Here is a 27,946-nt window from a genome sequence, read left to right on the forward strand (position 1 = left end):
AAACCAAAAGAAAACTCTTTGCAATAGAATTCAATTTAGGAATTTAGGGTTTGTAACTTTTTTTTTTTCTGAAATGGGAACTAATTTTATTAAAGATATGAAAACAATATAAACATTGTTGGCAATAGCAAAAATACCTGTACTATCAGTAGAAAATTTGTAGTAAGTTCAACAAGAGTGTTTTCCAGATAATGAATTCTGGCAGTAAGAGATCAACTCACCTAATAATGCTATTATCAAAAAAATCTTATTTCTACTGGTAAAAGTAAAAATAAACAGAAAAAAACTGTACACACCTCAGGTCCTACAGTTGTAACACTTTTCAATTTCTTCGGAACAGGCATTTCCACTGTATCATCAGATACTTGGTCTGATGCTTCCATGGTGCTATCTTCTTCTTCTTCACGTGTACGCTTTGGCAAAGAAGAACTTGGGGTAGCTGAAACTTTGAAATTAGATCATTTAAATCTTGAATTAGAGCACGATACTGAGCTGAATTTAGACAAAGATGATTTTTAAAACATTTTTTTCATTAGCTAATGTGATCATTTAACTAAACAAGGACAACACTTAAATTGTACAGATTATTACAATGTAATCAATCAAGTCCTAGCTAAATTTCCATCAGCATAATTTGTTCTTGCTAACCTATGTGTAAACAAAGAACAATTTACCCTCTGAATCAATGGTCTAATACTATCAACCTACCCCTGCTTAGTAAAACCAGGTACCTTGTACAGTAATGTATCTGATTCACTGTGATTGCAGTGATACATAATTGCTATTCACAAAGTTTACATAGAGCCTTCTATAGTTTATAAAACCCAGGACTCATTGGACAAAATGATTTACACTGTATGCTTATATTTGAAAATTGTTCTATGAGCTTGTCTTAGTACTCAAGACCTGTATTAAGTTATATATGTCCTGGGTTGTATCACCTTTAAAATCTGCCCAAAAAGAACTGGAGGGAAAATAGGATCTTACTTAATGACAAAAACAAGTGACCTAACATAGTATTCAACAGCAACCATAAAATAAAATGTTAGGAATACATTCATTCATGTATTCTAAGATCTGACAGAAAATAAGTAGATACAAAGAATACTACAGATACATATTATATCCAAGAAACTACACTATGTGCAAGTCTACTCTAACTTCATTTTAAAATTAATCTTACCAGTGCCAAATACTGCTGTGGAAGTAGAAGGCCGCTCAATTGGTGAACTCTGAACAACCTCTACTACGTTTGGGGATAGCTCTTGGTTTGCAGGCTCAATCTGAGGATGACTCTGTTGAGTAGGTTGCACAAAAGCTGTTGCCTGGGTTTGCTGCTGAACAGTTAAAATGGGTTGAGAGATAGAAGGCTGAATATTAGGACTAGTAGAACGAACAGATCCACTTGTGCTTCCAAAAACTGGAACATGTTCCACAGGCCCTTCTGACTGCATAGCTGAAAAATAATTAATGTTTTAAACATGAAAAAGGCTTCTATTTCAATAGCTTTATAAAGAATCAAAGTAATTTTTTAAATGAAAATACACATGACAATAATAAGTCTTCTACTCTCACTAAGGCTAGTATTATCCTTCCCTATCCTGTGATATAGTCACAGTTTGCATAGTTATTTGTGTACATCTCTTTTACCACTCATTAGGTAAAACACTGTGGGCAAATATACTGCATTAGGCATTCCTGTACTGCCTATGTGACTGGTATGGCAGCCTGCAATAAACTGTTGATTGAATTACGTATTAAATATCTGAAATGGTTTTGGCTTCTATTATTCCATTTAATTATGACCAAATAAAATAAATGAAATTAAGAAGCTCAAAGTTAAGTTACATGTTTTTAACAAGCAGCATTTTGTTTTTAAATATCATAAAATGAACATTAAGGCTAGTTTAACTGATAATATATCTGATAATCATTTTTTTAATATACTTGAAATAAAATATTCTGTACTTTCATAGACTGTACACACATCAAATACTGCTAAACGCTTGAAAAAATTACTGAATTCGAATATTTATTAGGTTAAGGATCTAAGGAAATAATGTTCATCCATTTAGTAAAGCTGAACATGTATTTTGGGGTCGGGTAAAGGGATTAAACAATTAAAAACATGACCCTTGCCTTTGAGCTCAACCTAGTGGAATAAAAAGGCATGTGTGCAACTGAATAAAATACATAGTAGTAACTGCTGTAATGCTGCAATGAAAAAGTGATGCTGCACTGAACCAATAACTAAGCATGGTTTTTCAGTTTTGCATGGAATTTACATCATCGTTTTAAGCCAACAGAAATAAAAAACTAGTCCTAAAAAAATACCATATACTAAGAGGGGTGTATTTTTTTTCTTCTTTAGCTTAACAATAAAACAAAACAAGAGGGAAAAAAGGAGAGGAAGGAAAGTAGTGAAGGAAGGAGGGAGGGAGGAAGAGAAGCAGCAAGGAAGGAGGTTACTTTGTTGCACTAATGCGAACTCTAGGAGGCATTCACTTCAAAAATTAACCGCTCACTTTTACTATGATGTGTGGCTTTAGCTTTAATGACAGCCTCATTTGTCCTTCAGGTTACTGTTGTCTTCTCATAATAAACATAAACAAGCAATCAGTCCAGTCAGATCTGTATTATTTTACTTACCTTCTTGTGATTCCACCTGTGTAGTAGGCATCACTGTAGCTGTTGGAGTAGTAGTAGGATTTGTAACAGTTGCAGGTGTAACCATTGGGCGGATGCTAGCCCTGGGTGTTGACTTATTTCCAGCCATAGCTGCAGCTGTCACTTTACTTGGAGTAGACACAACAGGAGTTGGCTTGATATTGGCTGTTGGTGGTTCTGATGTGCTGGCACTTACAGAGGGGAAAATTTCAAGAATAAAGATTCTTAAAATAATTACTACAAATATTGCTTAGAAAGTATATAAACTCTACGAAAAGCAAAGTACAAGTTTCCTAAAGTAGATGTTCAGCAAGCATGACCTTAATATGGGTTCACACCTTATTAATCCTGGTTTTCCTAACACTGCTTCAGGAAGACTTTTGATAGATTAAAAATATACATATTTTTAAAGAGACAGTGAGTAACAGTTCTATATTTTTCAGTTCACTAAGTATTTCAAATCTTCAATAAGTGGTTTTATTTTCAAGCATTAAAAACTATGCAGGAGATGTTCCAAAGTGGTGCATTTAGGATTTCTAATATTTGCAAAGCATCTTGACAATGCAGAATTTATTCAACTATTGAATCACTGAACCCAAGTCTCAGCCTAGCCTCTTGTATTTGCTGTATTATGACATCAAAGGGAAAATTAATAGCTTATCTTAGATGTAAGCCAATCAGAAACTAAAAGATCAACAATGTTTTCTCTGTCACAAAGCTCTACCCAAAAATGTATGAACTGAAAGTAAGAGTTCTGGGGAAAAAAAAGTTTGCAACTGCATGATATGGTTTTGCAGCTCTTTGAATATATATTTTTTTAAATTGCATACTACAGATTTGTTTCTGTCCTCAAAGATTACTAGATCTCAGGAGCCCTGGTGGTGTAGTGGTCAAGTGCTCAGCTGCTAACCAAAAGGTTGGTGGTTCAAACCCACCAGCTGCTCCATGGGAGAAAGATACGGTAGTCTGTGTCCAAGAAGATTTACAGTCTTAGAAAACCTATGGGGCAGTTCTGCTCTCACAGGGTCGCTATCAATTGGAGTTGACTTGATGGCAATAGGTTTGGTTCCTGGAACTTGAAAAGAAAAACAGGTATCAGATTACAAAAGAACTAAAACTCACATTCCTCTTTCACCAGAAGCTGGAGTTGTTTTCAGTGTGATCTGTCTCTGCTGTTCTGGGACCTGTAAAAAGAAAATTATTCATTAATTTGCCAACCCTACAAGATTCCATTCAACAATGCCATACAAATATATACTATTCTTAATTTTGTCTGTATACTTTAATTTTAGTCAAAAATAACTCTGACATAAGCTGCTAAAAACACCAGGCACTTTCAAGAAGGATGTACAAAGAAAAACATCATTTAATCAGAATTAGCTAATCACCTTATTAGTAGGTTCCTGGGGCTCATCTCTTTGCTCAAGGTGTCTCTCTTGATGCTCCCTGAGTTCTCTTTCCAAGCGACTAATTCGACCTTCATACTGCGACTTAAGAGCAGTCATACGTACATCCAATTCATCTTTCTGCTGATCTAAGGCCCCATTTCTTTGTTTAAGCTCCTCATTTTCTTTAGTTAGCTGATCTTTTACACCTACAGAGATAACCATGTGATTCTATTACTATAATCAAACATTGGAAGTAAAGAACTTTCTTGTGCTAAGGGTGCACAAGGATCATATCAGATTCCACTACTGTACTTTAAACTTTAAAATCTATAGTAATTCTGATACACTATACCTCTCAATGAGCAAAGTTCTAAACATACCCAGTTTAATTTCTTACTCCAATATAAAGCTGTTAATTTTTCCTAAGATTTCAAAAAGCTAAAGAATCCGTCATAAACCGTGGTAAACAGAAGTCCTTTTACATTGTCTTAAGTATTATAATGTAACATTAAAAATACAGATGATATGAACTGTAACACTCATTTCACACAATCTATAGTATATACTATAAAATAATAACTTACTCCAAAATAATTAAACTTTTTTTTTCTTAGTGAATTACAATGTTGAGACATTATCTTTGAGGTCATTAAAATAATGCTTATAATAAAAACCAAATGATTTGGCATCTTACCTACTAAGCAGACTAGCTGGCAAAATTTAGTTGGGCCCTGACACTTGCAGCACTGGGCTCCAGAGAAATCTGACACAGTACTCTCCCTGAAGGGCCAGAAGGGCCCTTAGTCAAGTGAGGCACAGGAAAATCCCTGGACTGGTAAGATCCAATGCTATCTAGGAGTTTACAAAAAGCCTCTGAGCTACACAGCCTGGGCCCAAAGCATCTCTGGCAGAAGGCAGTAATAGTTATTCTGCTCTAAAGCAGAAGAGTAGCACTACCCTGTTACAAATCAACCATTAAAAAAGAACTCATAGAGAAACATCCAGAAGAGAATTAATCAGAATATTAAACACTGTGAAAAATGTAATCAATGTCTCTGAACAATATGTATAAACCCCCTATTGCTGTCGAGTTGATTCCAACCCATACCAACCCTAGAGGACAGAGCAGAACTGCCCCACAGGGTTTCCAAAAAATGGCTGCTGGATTCGAATGGCTGACGGAACAATATGTATAGTAATTGCTGAATGGGAATCTAACTTGCTGTGTAAACTTTCACCTGAAACACAGTAAAATATTAAAAAAAAAAAAAAAAGACTTCATAAATAAAGGACGTACTCATCACTTAAAAATTGAGATTGCTCTAAGTTTGTGTCTAATACAATAATATTTAAAACACAAAACAATGACTTTAGTACTTTTTCTTTCCTATTAATTTCAAACTTACATAAAATAACCAATCTTCACTATCAAGTTCAAATCTTAAAGTATACATTTACCAGCTAAGTGTGCAATTTTTGATTTTGCTGCTACAATAGCCTTTCTTGTTTTTTCTTCCTTTTCAGTTATCTGCTGTCTAAGCTGCTCCTCCTGTGTGGTTCTATCTTGAAGATCCTGACGGAGTCGTGAAAGTTCAGACTGTAGCTGCACAGTCTGTTCTTGGAGATTCTTTGCTTCCATCTCTTTTTCAGACAATGTCTGTTAAAGAAAACCAAAGCATTCACCATATAATTCACTCAAATTAATACATGTTGTATGACCTATGGACTTAAAATGTAACACTTATTAATTTGCCTTTCCAGATTACATGAAAGTATAATCACAAAAACTGTGGCCAAACCAAATGAGTGGCCATTTGAGGATTGCTGTTGTGTGTCATCAAGTCAATTCCGACTCGGAGCAACCCTTTATGACAGAGCAGAACTGCCCTACAGGGTTTCCGGAATGTGAACATTTACAGGAGCAGATCATCAGGTCTTTTCTCCCACAGAGCGACTGGTGGGTTCAAACCGCCCACCTTTTGTGTTACCAACCAAGCGCTTATCCAGTGCACCGTCAAGGCTCCTTTGAGGATGATTAGACACTATTTACATACGTAAGCCATTCAAAATGAAAAGGATAAAATATATACATTTCCACATAACAGATAAAATACTGTCAATGCTTAACACTTATTGTCTCTAGATACACACCAAGGAAAGGATTACAGACGTAACTTCTTTCATTGCTTTCACATTCATACCTTCTGAAGGTTCTCTACTTGGCTCTCCAGTGATTTTGACTTTGTTTCAGCTTGGCTGAGGGTTTCTTTGAGCTCCTGCATTTCCTGGACTGAGACATGCTGTTCCTGATGGTCTCCAGAAGACTGAGCTGAGGTCTCCATGACCTAAGATGACAAAGAGTAATAACATATTCACTAATTCCACCTCTGGAAGTTCATCTAAGGAAATAAGAAATGTACTTTTAAGCATATTCATAAATAAATTTTCTCTGGAGCAATTTTAACGCCCCAAAATAGGGAATTAAATAAATGTTACATTTTTCTCTATACAATTGGATATTAACCAGCTAATCAAAATGATGATATGCTGTATGTGAATGTTTGACACAGAAATATATTTTCACAATAATGAAACAAGTGAAAAAGCACCCTACAAAACAGCATATACAAATGATCTCATTTATATGGGAAAACGTATTACTCGTATGTAAAGAAAAATACACTAAGGTGCTAACAGTGGTTAACACTGAGGGGTAGGACTTTTAGATTTTTTCTTTATATACTTTTTAGTCCAATGCGTGATTAAAATGTGAATAAGCCACTATACTTTACCCTTTGGGAATTAAAAACAAGATTTAGATTAAAAATATAACAAGGATTTTGTTATTCTTTTTGATCGATGGTTAACATAAACAACTTATTTAAAATTAAAACAAACCCCGATTAATCATAAAGAAATATTTTTTGATATATACAATTCAAATTAACAATGAATTAAGAAAATACACCTTTGAAAAACGGACAGTATTTGAAACGAGAAAATAAACATTAAGATACCTACACTTTACCAAAATTTCTCTCAGCTTATAATGCCCTCTGGGACATATTAAAGGGCTAATCTTTAAACCAAATGAAGGTATTAGTAAGTTTACGCTTGAATTTAGAATTATAAAAGCCAATAATAATAAAAATTATTAAGGAAATAAAATTTTTAAAACATTCATCCTTATCATTTCTTTAAAGAAAAAGCTCCTCAAAATACCTTGTCCTGTTGTGCTTTAAGTTCTTCATATTGAGTCTTGTACCTACGTCCAATTTTCTTGACCTGAGTAATAGTTTTGACTTTTTCTTGGATATCAACTATTTTGGCATCTAAGTCCTTCTGGATGTTTTCCTTTTCAGTTCTTACTTTATTTAAATCTTCCCTTAGACTCTGGATTAAGTTCTGGTTGTTAGTCAAAGATGCATTTGATCTTTAAATAAAAAAGAGGAGGAAGGAAGAAGAACATATGAGATATTTTTCCAATTTTAAAATACTTTAACTTAAGCTTAAATTGTGTTGCTTTAACAACATTTTTTAATTTAAAAATCATGAAGAAAACATATTTCTAACAATTTCTCAATTTATGAACTCGTGGTCCTTTAGAAATACTTTTATTTATTATACAGGCACACATACCCATTTTACAGGTACCCAGATTTTAATCCAGATATGCTTGATAGCAAAACCAACATTCTATTTTTGTTGCTCTTGTTAGGTGCTGTCTAGTCAGTTCTGACTCATAGCAACCCTACAGGACAGAAAAGAACTGCCCCGATACGGTTTCCAAGAACAGATGGTAGATCTGAACTGCCGACCTTTTGGTTAGCAGCCGAGCTCTTGACCACTATGCCACCAGGGCTCCTTCTACTGTTAGGTGTTGCCAAACTTCTTCTGTAAAGGACTAGACGCAATTAATATGTTAGGCTTGCAGACCACATAAGTTTTTGTCACTGCTTTTTTTTTGACAACTCTTTAAAATACAAAAATCATTCTTAGCTTACTGGTCAGACAAAACCAAGCCATGGGTCATATTTTGGCCTGTGGGCTGGAGTTTGCCAACTCCTCTACTGTAGCATGAACTGAACCTGAAATCAGATTATCTGAATTAAGAGTACAGGTTTAACAATTACTAACTCTGTAACTCTGGGTAGCCAAGCTTTCTAAATCTTAGCTTCCTCATCTGTAAGATTAAGGAATAATATCCCTACTACTTAATATACCAGACTACTATTATCCACAAAGGATGAGACTACACATGACAAAAATTTGTAAGTTGTAAAGCATTATATAAATAGGGGCCAGGACATAGAGAATTGATAATAAAGCTTGAAAAAGGTACAACAGAAGTGTTAATTTTAATATTTAATTTCTTATCTTTAAAGGGACGACACTTCTTAAGTTCATTTTAAAAAAAAAAAATTTAGCTGAATTTAAATAATTTCTCTTACTAAAAATGTTCAAAATAGCTTCTTGAATATATGCCAACCAAAAGACAAATAAAAGAAAAACCTACTTGCAGAAGTTAACTTTGACTGCTGTTTAGAAAATGAATTTATTAACTTCAGACTCACACAAACTGTGTAAGTTTTTAAAAACAATAATAATTCACACATGAAGGCATAGCATTAATTCACTGCTTGATTGACTCTATAAGGAAATAAAAGGAAAGCTACAGGTAGGGCTCCAGAATTTCTCATTGCTTCCAGAATCGGAAGCATTTGATAGTCATACAATGAATAAAAATAAACTTTTCTAATACTTCACATATTATATACAAGTTAAGGTTTCTTTTAACATACCTTGCAATTTCAGCTTTAAGTCTTCCAAGTTCTTCAGTCAACTGTTGAATACGCTTGGTATGAACTTCCTTTTCAGAAAGGAGCTTCCGATATTCTTCTGTATCTGGATCCTTCTGTTGGCTTACTAGATGCTAGAATAGCAAAAACATATTAATATGGATTTTTAGGTTTTATGAAATAAATATCCTACAATAAAATGGCAGAATACCTAAGTAGGCCTACATTAGCTATCCTGCAAACACAGTGATCAAGCACCAAATTACAATATATTAAGATCAAAGCTTTAATGTCTTTTTTTTTAGCTAAAAAGTCTAGCCAATACAGAAGTGAAAAAATCAATGTCAACTGTTTTATTATTTTTCATAGCTGTGAATAAACATTTCAAATTAGTTACAATGAGGCCAAATAAAGGTATCCAAAGAATCTAAAAGCTGTTATTATCAAGTACCTAATTTCATTAATTAAAAAGCCATTTAAAGGTAAAAAATGTACATACCACATTAAAATCTAATAATATGAGATCTCAATCTACTGATTCCATTAACCAGGAAAGAAGGTAGCACAGTGTAATAGAAATATTTCTAGATCTGGGCAGATAACTCCTTCCCCTTCTTGATTTTTCAGATTGCTTGTATAATAAGAACCGGAATAAATGAGCTCTAAAATGCTATAATCCTCTTCAAATAATAATGGCTATCATCCTAGAGCATTTTCTAGATGCCAGGTTTTACCTTTATTATTTAGCTTTTGTAACAGAAACTGCAAAAGACCTTTAAAAATGTTAAAAAACAAAGATGTCACTTTGAGGATTAAGGATGCCTGACCCAAGCCATGGTATTTTCAATCACCTCATATGCATGCAAAAGCTGAACAATAAATAAGGAAGACTGAAGAAGAGCTGATGCGTTTGAATTATGGCGATCGTAAAGATTATTGAATATACCAACAATATATCTGTCTTGGAAGAAGTACAGCCAGAATGCTCCTTTGGAAGCAATGATGCTGAGACTATGTCTCACATACTTTGGACATATTATCAGGAAGGACCAGTACTTGGAGAAGGACATCATGCTTAGTAAAGTAGAGGGCCAATGGAAAATAGGGAGACCCTCAAGGAGATGGACTGACACAGTGGCTGCAACGAGCTCAAGCATAACAACGATTGTGAGGATGGCACAGGATCGGGCAGTGTTTCGTTCTGTTGTACATGGGGTTGCTATGAGCTGGAACCGACTCGATGGCACCTAACACCACCACCACCATGCCAAACAGTGGTATTATATCCTCATTTTACAAATGAGAAAAACTCTAGATCAGAGAGACTGAGAAACTCTCACAAGTCATATAACTAGTACCTAAGCAAGGGAACTCTGTATGTTCTACATGATTTTTCTGCAAACCTAAAAAACTGCTCTAAAAAATAAGGTTTGTTAAAGAATATAATGTAGTAAAAAGAAAAAGGTAAAAAGCTGAATTATAAGTTTAATGTCCATCGCATACACAAATGTAACACATTAGACTTTCGCTGGTAAACACACAATAGTTTTCACTAGTTCTTCAAATATTTTTATCTCCCTAAATTTTATCGTATTATTTATAATCAATGTTTCCAAGGTTTTGGAATGATTCTAATTGCATTTACCTGGTTACGTGCTTTCCAACGTTTGACATCCTCTTCTAATAACTTCTTCTCTGCCTGCAACATACCGCTTTTCTCACTCAGCTCAGCATTTGCTTCTTGTAAGGGTAAAATATCTAACTCCAGTTTTCTCACCTGAAAATAGTGCCAGTATTTTTTTTTTAACACCTAAATGTAAAAATACATTTACATTATGAAAAATGATAGCACGCCTCTGCTTTTGATTACTAAGTTACAAACCTTTGCTTGCATCTGCTGTAGATCCTGTTCTAGCCTTTCCTTTTCTTCTCTCAGCATCTTATTGGTCTCCATAACTACGTTCATTGTTTCAGTTTTCTTCATCAGTTCTTCATGCTGGGCTATTGTTTTTGCAGTTACCTAAAGATTACAAACATATATACACACCAGAATCTAATAATAGGCAGTTTAAATGAAGGGCTACCTTTTCTACCAGCATGTTTAACAGCTAAGAAGACATTTCTAATCCATCCTACCAACAAAGTAGAAAGGATTTAAATTTAAATTTTAAAAACTAAAATTTCTGAAGGTTTACACGTTTCACTTTTTCTGTGATAAGACCTTAATTACAAAGAGTTAAACGCAAGAAATTACGAAGATGACAGTAAACAGATACTACGTATCTGTTACCGATTAAATCGTGTCCCCCCAAAATCCAAAGATATGTTGTAAATTCTAACTTCTGTGCCTGTGGGAATGGGTTGTCTTTGTTATGCTAATGAGGCAGGATTACTGTAACCTGTGTCTTGAGACAATCTCTTTTCAGATATAAAAGAGATCAAACAAGGAAGCCAGCATGCAGAGATGGGAGATGCCATGCCACATGAAGATCGCCAAGGAGTAAGGACCTTCCCCCAGAACCAACAGAGAGAAAGCCTTCCCACAGAGCCTGTGCCCTGAATTCAGACTTCTAGTCTCCTAAACTGTGAGAACATAAATTTGTGTTTTAAAGCCACTCGTTTGTGGTATTCATTATAGCAGTACTAGATAACTAAGACAATATCCTACCAACAAATAGTATTGACGTTACATAAAAACATCATTCCAGGGCTCTATTCAATCTTTCTGTATCTATTCTTTTCCTTGCTGCACTGCACTTATCAACTGTTCTGAAATGATGTTATTTTGGTTCCCTACTGTTCAGAAATTCCTTTTCATTTTGTTGTTTCATCACTTTAGTTTTGAGAAATTTTATTGAGTATTTGTTAAAATGTAAAGAAATTTTTCTGTTCTCACTGGATGTTACCATCCATATTTCACACGATGTTATTTTCTCTTCCTACCCATTTTAAAATTTTAGTTACTATGTCATGGTTGCCATGTTATAGTGCTCATACTTAGGCAGATATTCTATTATTTTTGATATAATACGGGTTACTTCTTGACTTTCTTCTTACTGTATCTAAGAATTGGTTTTTTCCTTTGAATTTCTGTGGGCTAGGCATTTTCTAGTATTATTTGCTTTTCTATAGCCAGAAGAAACAGCAAAGGAAACTGAAAAGACTGAGATAATACGCGATCTGTGTTAGATACCCTGATTCTGCCCCAAGAGTCAATGTTAACTCTACTGAACTGGTGGGTCTGTTATTTCCATGGGGAGATACATTTGAATTTGGATGGTTTCCTCAATAGGATATAATTCTGGAACTTTCAGCTTGTCAGAAAACATAAATCCAATTATTCATTTAACCCTGTTTCAGTATTTTCTCATTAACAGTCACTTTGACTACCTCTCAGTTAAGAGATCAATGATTTAAGGTGTTAATATCCTTCCCTCCAGGTATACTGGGTTACAGCAGTGTGGGTCACTGAGTTGAGCTTGTATTGTGACTATCCATCCCACTAAAGCATCTTTGTTTTCTTTGGTTTTTAGTTTTGACAGACTTGTAGGACAGTTTCAATCCAGCATTTTATCCTAAGTGAATGACTACCCCGATGGATATGTGACAACAACAGTAATAAATTAAGACAGCTGAAATTTATTAAGTACTTACTATGCACTGGGGATGGTTCTAAACGTTTCCATACGTACTTAACCACATAACCCTCACTACTGTTATTCCAGTATCAAAGATGAGAAAACAACTTACTCAATGGCAGACAGCTAATGGTGCAAAGCTAGAAACTGAAACGTTGTAGTCTAGTTACAAAGTCTTCACTCAACTATTATACCGTATCAGCGTTTAAATTATTTACAATTAAAAGTTATTAGAAACTGAAATGAGGTCTTCTCTTTCAATTTCACAACTGCTTTCTTAAAGCTCAGCGTACATACCTGGACTTTCTCCCTTTCAGCGTTTAGACTATCCTGCAGTTCCTGAAGCTCTCTTTCTAAAAGTTCAACCCTTTGTCGATAACGCAGACTCTCAACCTGAGCCACCTCAAACCTAGTTTCAGCAATTTCTTTTTCTCGTCGTATAAATCTACAAGAATGTAAATGTAAGATTTTATTTGAATTAAAAAATGCCAACAGTGTAACAATCAAAAGTTGGATAATTTTTAAAATGACAGATCATTCACTTTAATAACTACTGACACAAAAAGTAACGGTTCTATTAATAATACATAATAATAAGAGATAAAATTTTTATTTTTTTATTATAGACAGTCATTTTAGAAATGCATATCTTTAAAGTGATATGAAAGGCATATAGTTTTCAAGGAGAACTCACTCACTCAAGTTCTTATTATCAGATTCAACTTGAAGTCATTTGTTTAAACTGGCATAAGTCTTTATGTCAAAAACCAAAACAAAAAAGTGACCACTAATTTGGTGGTAGTGGGTTTGTTGGCCAATAAGAGGCAGAATGAGCTTTAAGCCTAAACAATATATAATCCCTTTCTCTAACTTACACATTTGTAGTTTCCTTGTATTGTTGAATAAAAGAAGTTTTAAGAATAGTATTAGATTTACCTGAGAATTTCTAAAATTTGCTCTTGAGATTTTCCTTCTTCACTGAGAGATACATTCAATGGTCCTTGTATACCCTCCTTCACAGAGGCAACTACCTTGTCACTTAATTTTTCAATCTGATCATGAAGTAATCTGTTTTGTTTCTCTAGATCTTCACAGCGAGACACACACTTGGAAACTTCATCCTGTAAGTCAAGAGTCTTTCATAACAGCAGATTTTCCAATATGCATAAAAAAGTAAACAAAAATCTTTTTAATTCCCTAGAACATCCTATCATGATCTACAATAATACCTTTAACACTCTCTCTCTCTCCTCCCAAGATGCTTTACATTCCAACAACTGTGATTCTGCTTTCTGGGTTGTTTCTTCCAAATGCTGACGGACTGATGCCATTTTTGAAGCCTGTTCCTTGGCAGCTTGTAGAGCTTCAACATCAGCAGCATGTAGCATCAATTCTCTTTCATACTTATTCTGAGCTTCCACAGCTATTTTAGCCTGCAAAATATCATTCCTTTATTGTCATAAAGATTAAAAATCTATAAAGCTAAGTCAGTGCTTTTCGAGAATATTAAAGAACTGTTCAAAGTTGAAACTTATAAAGACTAGATAGTAATTCTGAACAAACTTTATGAAATAAAGAGCTAACTACAATTCATAGCTATGCAAAATATACACAGTAATAATTTTGTACATAAGAATATATACAGACCCACAAAAACTTCAAGAGAAAACAAAATGAAAATCATTTGGATATTGAGTTATGGATATACACTTTAATTATAATTACTGTTTGGCAATAAGTCAAGAATAATACATTTTTATCTAGTTTGCCTTTGAAGCATTTTCTCCTATATTCCATTTTTAAAGCAATACTTGACACATGTGCATGTTACATACATGTAAGTAAATAGTAATCAAATGAATAGCTATTAACATACCACCAAACTTAAAAAATCAGAACGTTACCAATATTCTTACATGTATTAGTTTCTCAGGCTACCATTTCAACAACCTCCACTCTCTTGAATCGTTTTATCATTTCTTATTCATAAAAAAAACTAAAAGTTTCATTCATACGCGTATATGCACGTATGCATATGTGTACACGTACTTAATCGTAATGAGATGCTTTTTCAAAACTTTAGAAAAAGTATAGTCTTTCTGGGACTGACTTTGTCACTCAACACAATGATGAATGAACTACTCATCTATGTCACTGTGCAGAGCTATTAGTATTTTCATCTTCAATAATACTCGTTTGTGAAACTATTATACAATTTCAGTTTTTTGAGGTGGTGTGGCTAGGAAATCTGTGCAAGCTCAGCAATGCATTAAAAAATGACCTTATCAAGAGCTCAGGATGGTACCTTTGACTATTCAGTCTATGTTTTTGTTTTTTTTTGCTCCTGTTTGTCAAGACTGCCTTGTTAATGGACACTACACCATTTACTTTCAGCCTTCATGTGTACTTTTCAACTTAACCTAGTCCAAGTTCCATGACAGCAGAAATAATCCTGCATTTTGAAAAGGCCCACCGAGTGCCCAAAATGCATTAATATACTCCAAGAACTATTCTAGGATCAAAGCTCATTTCTCAATAACTGACTATAAGAGCAACACTTACTTGTTCCTGACAGTCACGTCTGGCTTGCTGTTCATTACTCAAAGCTGTACCTGCTCTCTGAAGAGCTTCTTGTACTTCATTCTGAACACTAGAAAGTGTTTTCTTTAACTCAGATAACTAAATGAAAAGAACATTGAAACCAGAGTTAATTGTAAACTTACTTTAAAAATACTGAAGCTAGATTTTTTAAAACGCAATTAGTCCAAAGAAATGCTGACTGAATTTAAAATAACCTGACCTGACTGTACAACTTTTGCAGTTCTATGCCAAAAAAGAAAACCAAACCTGTTGCCATCGAGTCAATTCTGACTCATAGTGACCCCACCAGGACTGAGCAGAACTGCCTCCACTTCCTACTCATTTTGCAGGGACTTCTAAAAAACAGTACTGGATCCCTACTACCACAGTCTAAAATTTCAAAAGGAAATGATTACAGAGCAAAGTAACACATAAAGTTAAAACCACTGATTAGGTGTTCAACGAATATCTATTGAGATAAATTGAATGAGTTTGTTAGAATAATTCAAATCCTTAAACAATAAAAAAAAGACCAACACAGTTAATAACCTAATCTACCTGTTGTTCCATGCTCTCTATGGCTTTTCTCTTGTCATCTTGAAGTTCTTGTTTTTCCTTTTCTACTTCCATCAACTTCTTTTCCAACTGTGTCTGAAACTCAGCTGACTCTTTTAAACGAACTTCAATATTCTTACGTACTTCTTCGGTCACCTTCATATCGTGCAGACAACAGGATACAAAAATTGTACACACTTAAAATTATAAAATTCTATATTTCTTCAAATCTAAGTTACGTCTGAGAATTGGTACTAAAGTTAACATTTACCTTATATTAATAACAATAAAAAAATGCATCAAGCTGATTAATTGGCTCAAAAACAAAGCAAAAAAAAAAAAAAAAAAATTACAAGTATAATTTACCTCTCAACTTGGCTACTATCTATTCTTTTGTTTTGAAGTGAAATTCCCAGTCTTTAATTTCTGTCTCAATCGTCACATCCACTTGCCAAATCTGTCTACTCTATCACTGAGGGATTTCTTTCTCACATATTTTTATTTCCACCGGTGCCAATCACAAAAAAAATTCTTAAAAGTGTCGCCTTGTACTACTCCTACAGTCTCCAAAATGGACTTTGCATCTTCCAATCTACCACATTAATCTTTCCAAATAAAATAAATTCTGGTTATAATCAGAATTTCTTTTATGATTAAAAGAAAATCAATGGCTCTTAATAAACCTACAGAATATAACATGAATTCAAAATCTTCCACATTTGTTTCTCAACTACTTTTTAAACTGTATCCTTATTTCACTTCAGAAATTCAGTATTGTAGTCAAACTGTCACCATCTGAAGCCATTCTCCTTGGCTGAGGGTTCCTACTACGTGGAATAACTTGCTACTATCTATGAACTATCAAAATGCTATCTTCCTTCAAGGATGTGCAAAAATGCCATCTCTCTTATAAAGCCATCCATTCTCAAGAGACAAATAATCTCATTTACCTTTCACTGTCTTCATCATTTGATCTGTACCTTTCCTATAGCAACTACACCCACACCCCTTGTATGAATTTTGTGTACTTTTATTTTATTTGGCTTATTAGACTCAAACACTTTTAGGAGATAAGGTTAATGATGTCAGTCCAATTCATACTTCCTACAATGTCTTACATATAGTAGGCTCCTAATTAAGATTAAAAAAAAAAAAATGTTAGTGTGTTCAAATTGAATTCAGAATTGTCCATACCTGTTTTTCCTTGTTGAGGGATTCTTCTAAACTAGTAACCATTGCTCGATACTGTTCCACATTACTAGTACTTGTTTTGAGTCTCTCCTTCAAATCATTCACCTGCTCTTCTGTTTGCCTCAGCTGACTCCGAAGCTCATCCACATCTTCCTTGTCACTAGGCTGACCTAAAAACATAATAGCTCTATTAAAATTATCATGTTAGATACTAGAAATAGTTATCAAAGAGATTCTGAAATTAAGATTAAGGCTTAAATTTATAAATATTTACTTAGAAAATATATTTCAATCATGCTGAATGATTTCATTAAATAAACCAAAAAAAGAAAAACCAAACCCATTGCCACCGAGTTGATTCTGACACATAGCGACTCTATAGGACAGAACAGACCTGACCCACAGGGTTTCCAAGGAGTGGCTGGTGGATTCAAACAACCGACCTTTGGGTTAGAAGACAAGCTCTTAACCAATGCAACACCAGGGCTCCTTTAATACTTCTGAATACTAATAAGTATTTTTGTATTTATAGTACTCTGTCAAAAAACTCAAATATTTACAATCTGTTACAAAAATTAAGAATATTTATGAGAATTTCAAATATTTCCAATAAACTGAGGTAGCTACTTGGAGAAATTATGAGGTTCTCAGTTTATTAAACACTACTGTTTAGTACAATAAATCTTAACATCATTTAGCCCAATTTTTGTTCTTTTAAAAATGCATGGGAAAAACAAGAAATCACAAGTTGAAAAGAATGTTTTCTCATTATATGACATCAAAAAGAAAGAACCACTGGATAATTGTGTATTATACACACACACACATATGCGTGCATACTTATTATAAGGAACCCTGTTGGCGCAATGGTTAAGCGCTCAGCTAACCAGAACGGTGGCGGATCTAACCTACCCAGCGGATCCATGGGAGAAGAGGCCTGACGATCTGCTCCTGTAAAGATTAGTCTTGGAAAACCTATGGGAAACTTCTACTCTGTTCCACAGGCTTGCTATGAGTAGGAATTGACTCAGTGGTATACAACATACTTATTATATGTGTAATATTTATGACATATACCCATTTATTTCCCTTCTGCTAGGAAACAAAACCACATAAAAATTACATTATCTAGCTACAAAGGCAAGCAAAATTCAGTGAAATAAATCTTTTACCTCAGGCTACCAATGAGGAAAGATTAGGAAAACTGCTCTAAAAAGAGACCAAGCAAATAAATTATTTCTTAAATTAACTTTGTATCAAAGATTTAGTAAGTAACCTTACATTTGAACCTTAAAAATCCAATATACACCTTCCTCAAAAAATGTCTTCATGTTTTTAAAGTATCAATAAATGGTTTCACAATTAGAAAACTAAGGCCATACCTTGCCATGTAGAACCAATTTGAATCTTCCAGAGACACTCAAAAATTCTGTAAATGTATTAAGTCTAAAACTGAGTTTTATGGTATAAAAAATAAAAGTGACTTTTTTCCCTTTACCATTATTCATAAAGAATAAAACGATTTACTTACAGGACACATTATAAACCGAAAGAAGTATTTATTTTATTTATAATACAACATTAGTCTGTTTGGTTACTTATTTACCTTTCCCACTTCTTTGTGAAGACTGAGAAGTAAGTTGGACTTCCATATTACTGAGGTGCTGTTTCAATGCAGCAATTTCCTTTTGAGCATTTTTTAGCAGTTCTTTTGTGTTAAGATGAAGATTTGTCTCAGTATCCAGCTGTCGCTTTGTATCCAAAAGTTGAACCTACCAAGAAAAAAAAAATTAACCCTACAAACACTATCCTAGGTCACGAAGTAACCACAGGTTCAAGTTTTCTTTCTTACATGCCCCTAAAACTATGGCCAAGATGGAGTAATAGGAACAAGATTTAACCTCCCACTTGAAATAATAATAAAAAAAGCAACAACAATAGACAAAACACATGAAATAATGGTTTTCAAGACACTTATTAGGCAATGAAGAGCAATGATCCCTGAGGCAGGAAATAAACAAGGTGCAAGGCGAGCCCTGTGACAGTCCCAGCTTCCTGACTTGAGAGAATTTCCAGGCTGTGGCAAAGGAATGGGAAACTGAGGCAGAACTCAGTAGCCTCCATAAGCTGAGAAGACAGGTCTGAGAGCCCAAAAAGACTAAAGCAGTTTCAGTTCACAGGACAGAATGCCAGAGAGGAGGAGGTACAAAGATAACATATACACTAGAGATCTGCAGAGGGTGCCCCTCAAATATTCAGCAGAGTACTGATCCATCTATGTGAGACTATCTCAGACAAGGGAAAGAACCATATAAAGAGATTAAAGAGTGCCTGGCACTAACAGAGTCAGTAATAGTGCCTGTTCCCAGGAGTCAGCAGTCAGACAGGAAAAACTCACAGTTCGTGGGACACTGAGTACAGTACTCAGGAAAGTCTTGCCCCAGTAGTAGAGTCTAGACTGAGCACTGCTCTGGGTCTGTCTAATAAATCAAAAAAAGGAAGAGTCGAAAGAATAAAACTATTTCCAAATAACTTCAGTGCTTCTCAGAATAAGAACAAGCTTCAGAATAAGAATATAAAAATATCCAATACTCAATAGGGTAAAATTCACAATGTCTGGCACCCAATCAAAAATTACAAGGCATATTCGAAAGAAGCAGGGAAAACTCAGCGCTTGTAAGAAGTCTCTCCAAACTATTTCAACCTCAGTAATGTGTCCACACCTAGATTAATTACTGAACATAAATGAATTACAGAAATTCAGAGCTCTGGAGAGCTCTGGTAGACTTACATCTAGATTTCTAGTAAGTGTATGCCTTTGCTCCACCTCATTTTCCAACTTCTTCTTTAGATGAGATATTTCATGTTCCAGTTTTTCTATCTGGCAACTAAGCCTTTGTTTGGTTTCTGTTTCAGATCGCTCTAGTATTCCCTAAGGTAAAGACAAGATTTTTGGTTAAGAAAAAAGTCAACAAAACAATACAAAGAAAATAATGGGCTATAGGAGAACAAAACCCATCCCTACATGAAAAAATCAAGATCTAGGATATTTACCAGAGAAGTATTTTGGCATTTTTCATATCAAAACATCTATTTGTTTGGGGGGTGGGGGAGAGGAAGGCACAAAATGAAACACATTACAATAGTTATTCTGATTTCCCAAAGTTAAGGAAAAATAAAAATCAAAGATTTAACGTTATAACTACTTAAGCTACACAAAAACCTGTAAAACATAGACCTGAGGATCAAAACTGCCAATTGCATGGTTTCAGTCAATTCTTTTAATGTTTTATTTAGAATACTGAAATGCCTTAAGACCCAAAAACTCAAACATGATCATCATGACAAAAATGACAGGTAACAAATTTGCTAATTAGTAACACTGAGAGGATACAATGGTAAAACTATTTAAACTTAACTCATAAAAATTTTTCCTACATAGTCCTTTTTTTCATTACCTGAATTGTTTGCAGATTAGTTAAAAGTAAGTTTTGCCCTCTCTGTTCAGCTAACAAAGACTCTCTCTGTTGAGAAAGACGGACCTCTGACAATTTAAGCATTTCTTTTTCCTTCTTCAAATTTTCTGCTCTTACCTTGAGGCAAATGCAAGTGAAAAAAAAAGAAAAACAGTAAGATTAAAACAATCTTGTAATAACCACGTATTTTTGAATGCTAATTAGAGACTATTTTTCTTCATTATATAAAGAAATACAACTCATAGTTTCATGCTGAAATAGAAATATGAAGCAAAAATTGGGAAAACAGATTAAAAGACAAAAATTTTCACTACCACAATTACTCCTTATTTCTTTAATAATTCAGACTTTAAAACAATCAAATAAGCAACAAAAAAATCTAAAATGTTGGTGCGAAAGGAGAAAAATACGCAACTTTGCTACAGTCATACCTGCATAATATTATATTATTCAAGTTTTACCATCCTAGCCTGGTTTCTAAATACCTGTTTGAGAGTGCTGACATCTTTTAATTTTTTGTTCATGAAGAGTACAGGAGCTTTGGAAAAGTGCTTTGAAAATCAACATCCTCAAAATTTTCATATTACACATGATGAGACATGTAAACTATCATAAAACTCATTCCACTGGTTAGAATAAGTGCTGTTGCCCACTCCCACAATGGAGTAGGAGCATGATAAAAACGAAACACAGCCAACAGATTACAGAGAAATAGAATTAGAAAATCTGAAAATCTGACTTCAAGTCTCAACCAACTCATACTTTTCATGACTGTCCAAAAATTAGCAAATTTCTTGGCTCTTGCGTTTCAATTTCTCTACACGTAATATGGGGAAAACTATCCAGCTCACAGGTAATGACCAAAAACGATGTGAGAAACAGCTTTTTTAAAAAGTAGAACAATACATCAGAATTTATCATCACAAAATTCAGTATTTAGTTGTAAGTACTGGCACAGCAGTTAGGAACTAAGCTGCTAACCAAAGTGGTTGGCAGTTCAAATCCACCAGCTACTCCTTGGAAACCCTATGAGGCAGTTATACTCTACCTTATAAGGTCACTATGAGTCGGAATTGACTCGATGGCAATGTTTGTTTTTGTTATAACAGTAGAAATACTGACTTACAAACTCATTTTGAAATGGAAGATATGCTAGGAAATCTTGGTTTAGCAGAAACGCTAACTTTTTTCCCTCTTCAATCTTAACAGAACAATTGCCCTACTGATACACAGTTGGCTATTTGGAAACTATATATTAAGAACCTATAATCCACAAACCTCTCGTACATTGGAGTTATATCAATCAGTAAGAATACAGTAATAACTAAACATGAAACATCAAAAGCAATTTATAATGCAAGCCAGATGAAGGAAATTGGTCTCACTTCTGCAACAGCCAGCTTTTCATTTGCTCCTCTCAAATCCTGAGTCATAGTATTGATGATCTGTTCCTGTTTTTGCGTTGTTGCAGTGAGTTTCTGATTTCTCTCATGTAGGGATGTTATTTCTCGGCGATATCCTTCAACATTATCTTGTAGCATTTCATAACTTGTATGAAAAAAAATAATTCTATAAGCAACTGAAATAGTATATTCTAGCTTAGTTCCTTGAAGAGTTACACAACAGCAAGTGTTTAATTTTATGTGATTAATTATATGAAAAAAGTGCATTGTGTAGTAATGTAAAACCTTCATTCTTTCCTCCAAAATCTAAACGTACTGGTTAAATTCAAGCTCGAAATAAGCACATATTTCATGCTTAATAACTTTTTAATCTCATTAATTTAAAAACTTTAACCATGTTCGAAATAATGCCAATACTATCAAATACTAACTTTAACTTGCAATATCAACATGTACATCATTAATCACAATGAGATATGCAATTCAAGACATTTATGTGTGATCAGTGATGGATTTTTGCCAATTATTTTTTACTTCTATAATCCTTCATCTTATTTTCTTGAAAGCTTAGACTACAGAGCTATCAACATACAAAAAAGGTGCTTCTGATTTGGGAGTGTTTAAGTGTTGGATGCATAAGGGCAACTGCCTACTAAATCCTTACATTTCTCGTGTATTCTGAAAATCAATTCTGACTAGTTTGTTCAATTAGAATCCAAAGAATCTAATAACAAATATCAATGGGATGAAATTACCATTATTGCTTCATAAGTGATAAGTGACTAAGAAAGTGAATTTTCACATAATTAACTACCCAGCCCCCTCTTCTACCTAGAATAGAAAAGGATGAATAAAAATTTGCTCACATTTTTCTCATCCTCTGGTGCAGTTATAAATAATTAAGGCCTAAAGAAACAGCAGATCCTTCAATCTCAGGAAGGAAAACTAACAACATAAACTTCAAATTATAAAATAAGTACACAGTCCCTTTAGCAATTTCCAGTAGAAAAATTAATCAGTATTAAAAATGAATCACAACTTCTCATCCTGGAACATGGTTCAGAAAAAAGCAATGCTTTTGCAAATTAACCCTTACCTTTCTTTTGATCTTCTAACTTTCCACTCAAGAGCATTTTAAACCATTATTTTCCCTGTCCACAACATTTTTCTTAACTTAAAAAAACAAAACCAAAAGAAATAAAACCCCACAATTTTGTATAATATTTAAACTTCATTAGCCTCTGAATAAAAGGAAATTTACCGTTTAGAAGCAAAATCTAGCTGGGTAGAAATTTTGGTGTTTTGTGATCGCAAATCTGTAACTTGCTCTTGAAGTTTCTCAAGCTGCTCATTTTGTATCTTTTCATTATCTGTCTTTTCTTTTTTGTAGTTCTCAAAAATTTCCTGTAACTAAATATTAAAGAAATTATTAGAAGATGAGATTCTGTTCTCTAAGAACCTAACCCAAAGATAAAGACGTAATCTTTACCTGTTTAAGGGCAGCCTTAGCTTCTATAGCCTCTGTTGACTCAATAACAGGTACTGGAGCAGGAGTGGAAGTAGTCTGTGATGTACTTGAACGTTTTGGAGTTGACAAAACAGAAATGTCATCTAAGTTTGAAGCTTTAGGAAAGTAAAAAGACTGATAAATTCATTGTTGGCTTTCATAAACCAGTTTTAATCTAACATTTCTACATAACTACAGCATTACCAAAATCAACAAGCTACACTCATTTAATGAAACTGTAAGATTACAAGAGTTATAAAACAAAGATCTACTACACAACCTATTAACAATGCTTTTGTTTTTCAAAGATACTTTAATATTTGCAGACTAAATGTTAAAACTAAACAAACCAAAATAAATACTGTATTGAACTCTAAAATGCACATTTTTCGACATTTAGGATTTCTTCTTTGTTATGCATAAAACGGTATGTTATTAGCAATTGATGACATCTTATGTTTATGAGATATGGGAGTCAAACGTGAAGTAACCATCATTACAGCAGTTACCACCTGTCTGGCAAAATCAATTCCCTAACCTAATATACATTTCGGAGCCGTGGTGGTGCAGTAGTTTAAGCATTTGGTTAGTAACCAAAAGGTCGGAAGTTTGAATCCACCAGCTGCTTCCTGGAAACCCTGTGGGGCAGTTCTACTCTGTTCTATACATATTCCAGAAATATTTCCCTAACATACCAGGAAACTTTTAAGACCGCATATAAAAACTTACCTTGTAATGGAATGACAACTCCTGTTGTTTGTGACAACAAAATACGGTACATATCACGCTGACGAACGATGGAATCGACAAGCTGCATCTGATGTTGTCGTGATTCACGAAGCTGTTCCAATTCAGTGAGGGAGCTCTCAAGTTTGAATTGAAGTTCGGTGATTCTGTAGGAAATGAAATCAGTCTATTTCACAGGTCTGAGATTGAGAATCACGTGATTATAATTTCTCCTATAAATTAACTAAGCATGCGTGTTATCATCTAACGTTAAGCATGCAATTTTCATCTCTCTTATCCTTGCCTTTTTCTTCTGCTGGTATTTTAAGAATCACTTTTTTAAACCCCTATCATACAGGACTCAGGCAATGACCAATGCCATTTGAAAAAATCTATTTGCAAACACTGAAATCAATTCCACTCAGTCCAAAAACTCCAGTCTTCTTACCTTCTTTCATGGCCATTCCTCCTCCTCTAGCACTATACGAATAAAAAACAAACTTCGTTTTGCTTGGGAAATTCCTACATATCCTTCACTATTCAGTTTAAGATCTTCTGCATGCAGCCTGGTATTTTCTCTGAAATCTAGGCTAGGTTCTTCACCTCTATGAAGATGCTCCCACAGACAGGCTTTTTTCTATTACAGCACTAATCCCACTGCACTAAAACAATCGAATTCTTGCCTGTCTCATCCATAAATTGAGGTCCTGAATTTTATTCCCCTGAAATAACTATACCCCCAGTATCTAGCACAGTTAGAAGTACAAAACTAGTATTCAGTGTTTGCTGAACAAACTGAGGTAGTCAACTGCTTACTTGGATGAAGTTGTTTCTTGTTCTTCTCTTTCTCTAGTTTCCCCAAGTTCCCTAAGGGCCACTAAGAGACGCTGATTTTGCTGCTGAAGCTCTTCAATATTTCTGTAAGATACTAGATGCTGTGATATTACTTCAGATGAACTACTTATATCAGCAGAGCTTACTTCCTCATCACGAATTACATGGTTACCCCTTGCTTCTTCAAGTTCCATCAAAAGCACTCTAATCTAAAAATAAATAAGTTTTAATATGTTACAAATAGCATTGGCTTTAATTCTGATGACGTTTAGAAGAACACGGAGATGTTAAAATGAAAATGTTACTTTAAAAACCTCAACTTTCACTAACTTAGTTACCTTAAAAAACAAAGCATCAACCTTTATCATTTCAGGTATCAGAATTTAAATAAAAACATTTTTAACAAAATTATTTTTAATTTCTGTGCAAGTACATAATGTAGGCTTTGGCTTTTAAAAAAGTAGCCGAATTACAATTCCAGAAACGTGGCCCCATTTTTGTAAAACAATGACCAAATATAAACTCAGAGAGATACGTATCTAATGCGTGTGCACACTTATGTACACATTATGTGGCAGGGCAGGGGGAAAGCATGGAAAAATAAACTCTTCAATAAAAAGCATGTATGTAATGCCATTTATATGAAATTTTTATATGTGTGTGTTATTTGTGCGTGCGTATGTATACTCACACATAAAAATGAAGGGAAAAACATAAATGCAATAGATTTACATCTAGTGCCTGTTAAGTTAAAAAAAAAAAACAAGTGGCAGAATAATGCATATAGTATGAGTTTATTTCAGAAAAAACAAACCCTTATATAGGTTAATATATACACGTGCGTATTGAGAAAGCTGTGAAAGGAATACACAAGTCTGTTAACTTGGTTACACTCAGGGGCCATGGTAAAGGGAGAAGACTTATTTACTTCTGAATTATTTATTAAAAATAGTACCTACAATTTGAAAATTCATCAAATATTTCAAGGAAAAAAGGTAGGAAAAAGGAGGTACTATGAAAAAAACATTAACTAGGCTGCAACTGTGCTACAGTATATTTCTAATTAATTAGAATTTCTTAGATACCCATACGGATTTACTTACCAAGGTCCATAAGGTGTAAAGACAGTATGAAATATTACTGGGCAGGCAGTTTAAAAAAACAAAATTGACCAATTTAAAAAAAAAAAAAAAAAAAAAACTCAAACCCACAAAAAATTCTAACCTGTTGTGAAAGATCTTTTATTTGTATTTCCATTCTTTGATTGTCTCTTTCAAGCACAGAACAATGTTTATTTGCTTTATCAGTGTCCTCCCGCAACCGCTGAATCTCCTTCAAAATGTAAAGTAAAATTTTAAGTGAAAATTCTGTATTTCCTTCCTAGATTTACACAAATGAAGCAGATATACAAATACAAAAAATACACAGTGATCAAATACCACAGTAGTCAACTCATAAGCTAAAAACATACTATTTACAAAGCAGCCTCTAAAAAAGAGAAAGTCTATGTAAATACGAACACATGTATTTCTTAACATCACAAATGCTGCTTATCACTAAACGAAAATCATAGGAAATTTAGCCCCTTCCATTCCACTGTCAGTTAGAATCTTAGAGCCATACCAAATTCATAGCATATTATCAAATGGTATCATAGAAATACTCTCAAGAGTTTTGCCACTATGACAAAAACATAGGATTCCATTGGAGTAATTACCATTATTACACAGGACATCTGAAAATAAACGTAGAAAGTGTAAAAAACACAGGGTAAAATTCATAAAAGACTTGATTTATAAAGAAGACATTGGGAATTATTTAAGATGCAGCAGCCACTGTCATAGGCTGTTAAAAAAATTACAGGACATGTAGTGCTTTGCAAAGTGTCACATGACAATATTATTGGTGGTTTAGAGGCAAAGTTTTAAGGAGACTGCCAGAAGCACAAAGTATCTTTGTAACCTTCAACGTTTTATCTTAAATTCATGCAAATTTTGCATCTTACTGTGCTGTTTTCATGTAAAAATGATAATACTACAAGTGAAAGATCATATTTATCCTGGTGTTTCAAGTATATTTGAACAGACTGCCCTAAAGATATACCTAATCCAATTTCAGTAGAAACAAAAATATAAAAAAATGAAGTAGGTAAACATTTATGAAAGATGGCAATAGTACAAATCTGAGTTACAATGGCATTAAGTTGACAAGGAGGGAAACAATTTGGTCATGAAACCCTAAGGAAAAAAATTAGCATGACAGAATCTAGACTGGAAAACATACGATACACATTAGGGTCAGAAGATTCAGCTACAAGGAAGGCAGAAATTACATTTCTCAGCAGTTACAAAAAAAATTTAAGGGATTTTTATTACTGTTACGAGGAAGTAACAGGTTTTTTTCTGCAACGAATAGCTACGACTATCTGATTCTTAAAGCCTCTCTACCTCATTATTCCCCTACAAGCAAGAAGAAGCTAAAAAGGAAATATTTCCCTTACTTAGAAACTTAGCAAAACAAAACTATTTGGAAACTGTATAACAACCACCTGTAATCTAGTAGCAAATAAACCCTAGTGACATTAACAATGAGAAACCAAAGACCTTCATAATTAGACCCAAGGAGCTACTTTTCAAACCATATGGGGCGAGGGGGGAGTTTGTCAAAAAAAGCAATACTCCTGGTCAAAGAAAAATGGCTAGACTTCATTTGATTCAGGAGGAAGAGTCCATTAGATACAATATACCTGGATTTAGTATGATCTCTAAATTATAATCCACAATAGTAGCAGAGGTTTAATTTAGAATTTAAAAAACTACTATTTTCTTCAAAAAGAAAAAGACAGACAGGGAACATCTAGCTCAATTGGCATAACACAGTTTATAAAGACAATGTTCTACATTCTACCTTGGTGAGTAGCGTCTGGGGTCTTAAAAGCCTGTAAGCAGCCATCTAAGATACTCCAATGGTCTCACCCCTTCGGGAGCAAGGGGGAATGAAGAGAATAGGATACAAGGAAAAGATCAGTCCAAAGGACTAACGGACCACAGCTACCAAGGCCTCCATCAGTCCAGTATAACTAGATGGTGCCCGGCTACCACCACTGACTGCTCTGACTAGGATCACAACAGAGGATTCTGGACAGAGCTGAAGAAGGACGTAGAACAAAATTCTAACACACA

General features: G+C 34.1%; 1 protein-coding gene across 7 annotated transcripts in view; it reads right to left on the bottom strand.

Moving 5' to 3' along the window:
* The window catches only part of TPR (translocated promoter region, nuclear basket protein), a 57,518-nt gene that overhangs the window by 16,033 nt on the left and 13,539 nt on the right, over window positions 1–27,946 (bottom strand). For all 7 annotated transcript variants that reach the window (XR_002823492.1, XM_004372919.2, XM_023728133.1 and 4 more), the window contains exons 14-39: window positions 25,989–26,096; window positions 24,747–24,973; window positions 23,934–24,097; window positions 23,187–23,320; window positions 22,959–23,107; window positions 21,680–21,842; window positions 20,277–20,411; window positions 19,610–19,750; window positions 18,425–18,590; window positions 16,822–16,988; window positions 15,631–15,783; window positions 15,055–15,171; window positions 13,722–13,925; window positions 13,429–13,613; window positions 12,790–12,937; window positions 10,737–10,874; window positions 10,500–10,631; window positions 8,858–8,988; window positions 7,278–7,488; window positions 6,257–6,400; window positions 5,514–5,712; window positions 4,056–4,261; window positions 3,790–3,851; window positions 2,650–2,858; window positions 1,184–1,456; window positions 297–445 (exon numbers count right to left, since the gene is read on the bottom strand). Coding sequence is in view for 6 of the 7 variants with exons in the window: in XM_004372919.2 (XP_004372976.2) it covers window positions 297–445; window positions 1,184–1,456; window positions 2,650–2,858; window positions 3,790–3,851; window positions 4,056–4,261; window positions 5,514–5,712; window positions 6,257–6,400; window positions 7,278–7,488; window positions 8,858–8,988; window positions 10,500–10,631; window positions 10,737–10,874; window positions 12,790–12,937; window positions 13,429–13,613; window positions 13,722–13,925; window positions 15,055–15,171; window positions 15,631–15,783; window positions 16,822–16,988; window positions 18,425–18,590; window positions 19,610–19,750; window positions 20,277–20,411; window positions 21,680–21,842; window positions 22,959–23,107; window positions 23,187–23,320; window positions 23,934–24,097; window positions 24,747–24,973; window positions 25,989–26,096 (4,215 nt within the window). In the remaining variant the exon portion in view is untranslated. The remainder of the gene's footprint in view (window positions 1–296; window positions 446–1,183; window positions 1,457–2,649; window positions 2,859–3,789; window positions 3,852–4,055; window positions 4,262–5,513; window positions 5,713–6,256; window positions 6,401–7,277; window positions 7,489–8,857; window positions 8,989–10,499; window positions 10,632–10,736; window positions 10,875–12,789; window positions 12,938–13,428; window positions 13,614–13,721; window positions 13,926–15,054; window positions 15,172–15,630; window positions 15,784–16,821; window positions 16,989–18,424; window positions 18,591–19,609; window positions 19,751–20,276; window positions 20,412–21,679; window positions 21,843–22,958; window positions 23,108–23,186; window positions 23,321–23,933; window positions 24,098–24,746; window positions 24,974–25,988; window positions 26,097–27,946) is intronic.

The sequence above is a fragment of the Trichechus manatus genome, unplaced genomic scaffold (genome assembly GCF_000243295.1).
Source record: "Trichechus manatus latirostris isolate Lorelei unplaced genomic scaffold, TriManLat1.0 scaffold00021, whole genome shotgun sequence".
Classification (NCBI taxonomy): Eukaryota; Metazoa; Chordata; class Mammalia; order Sirenia; family Trichechidae; genus Trichechus; species Trichechus manatus.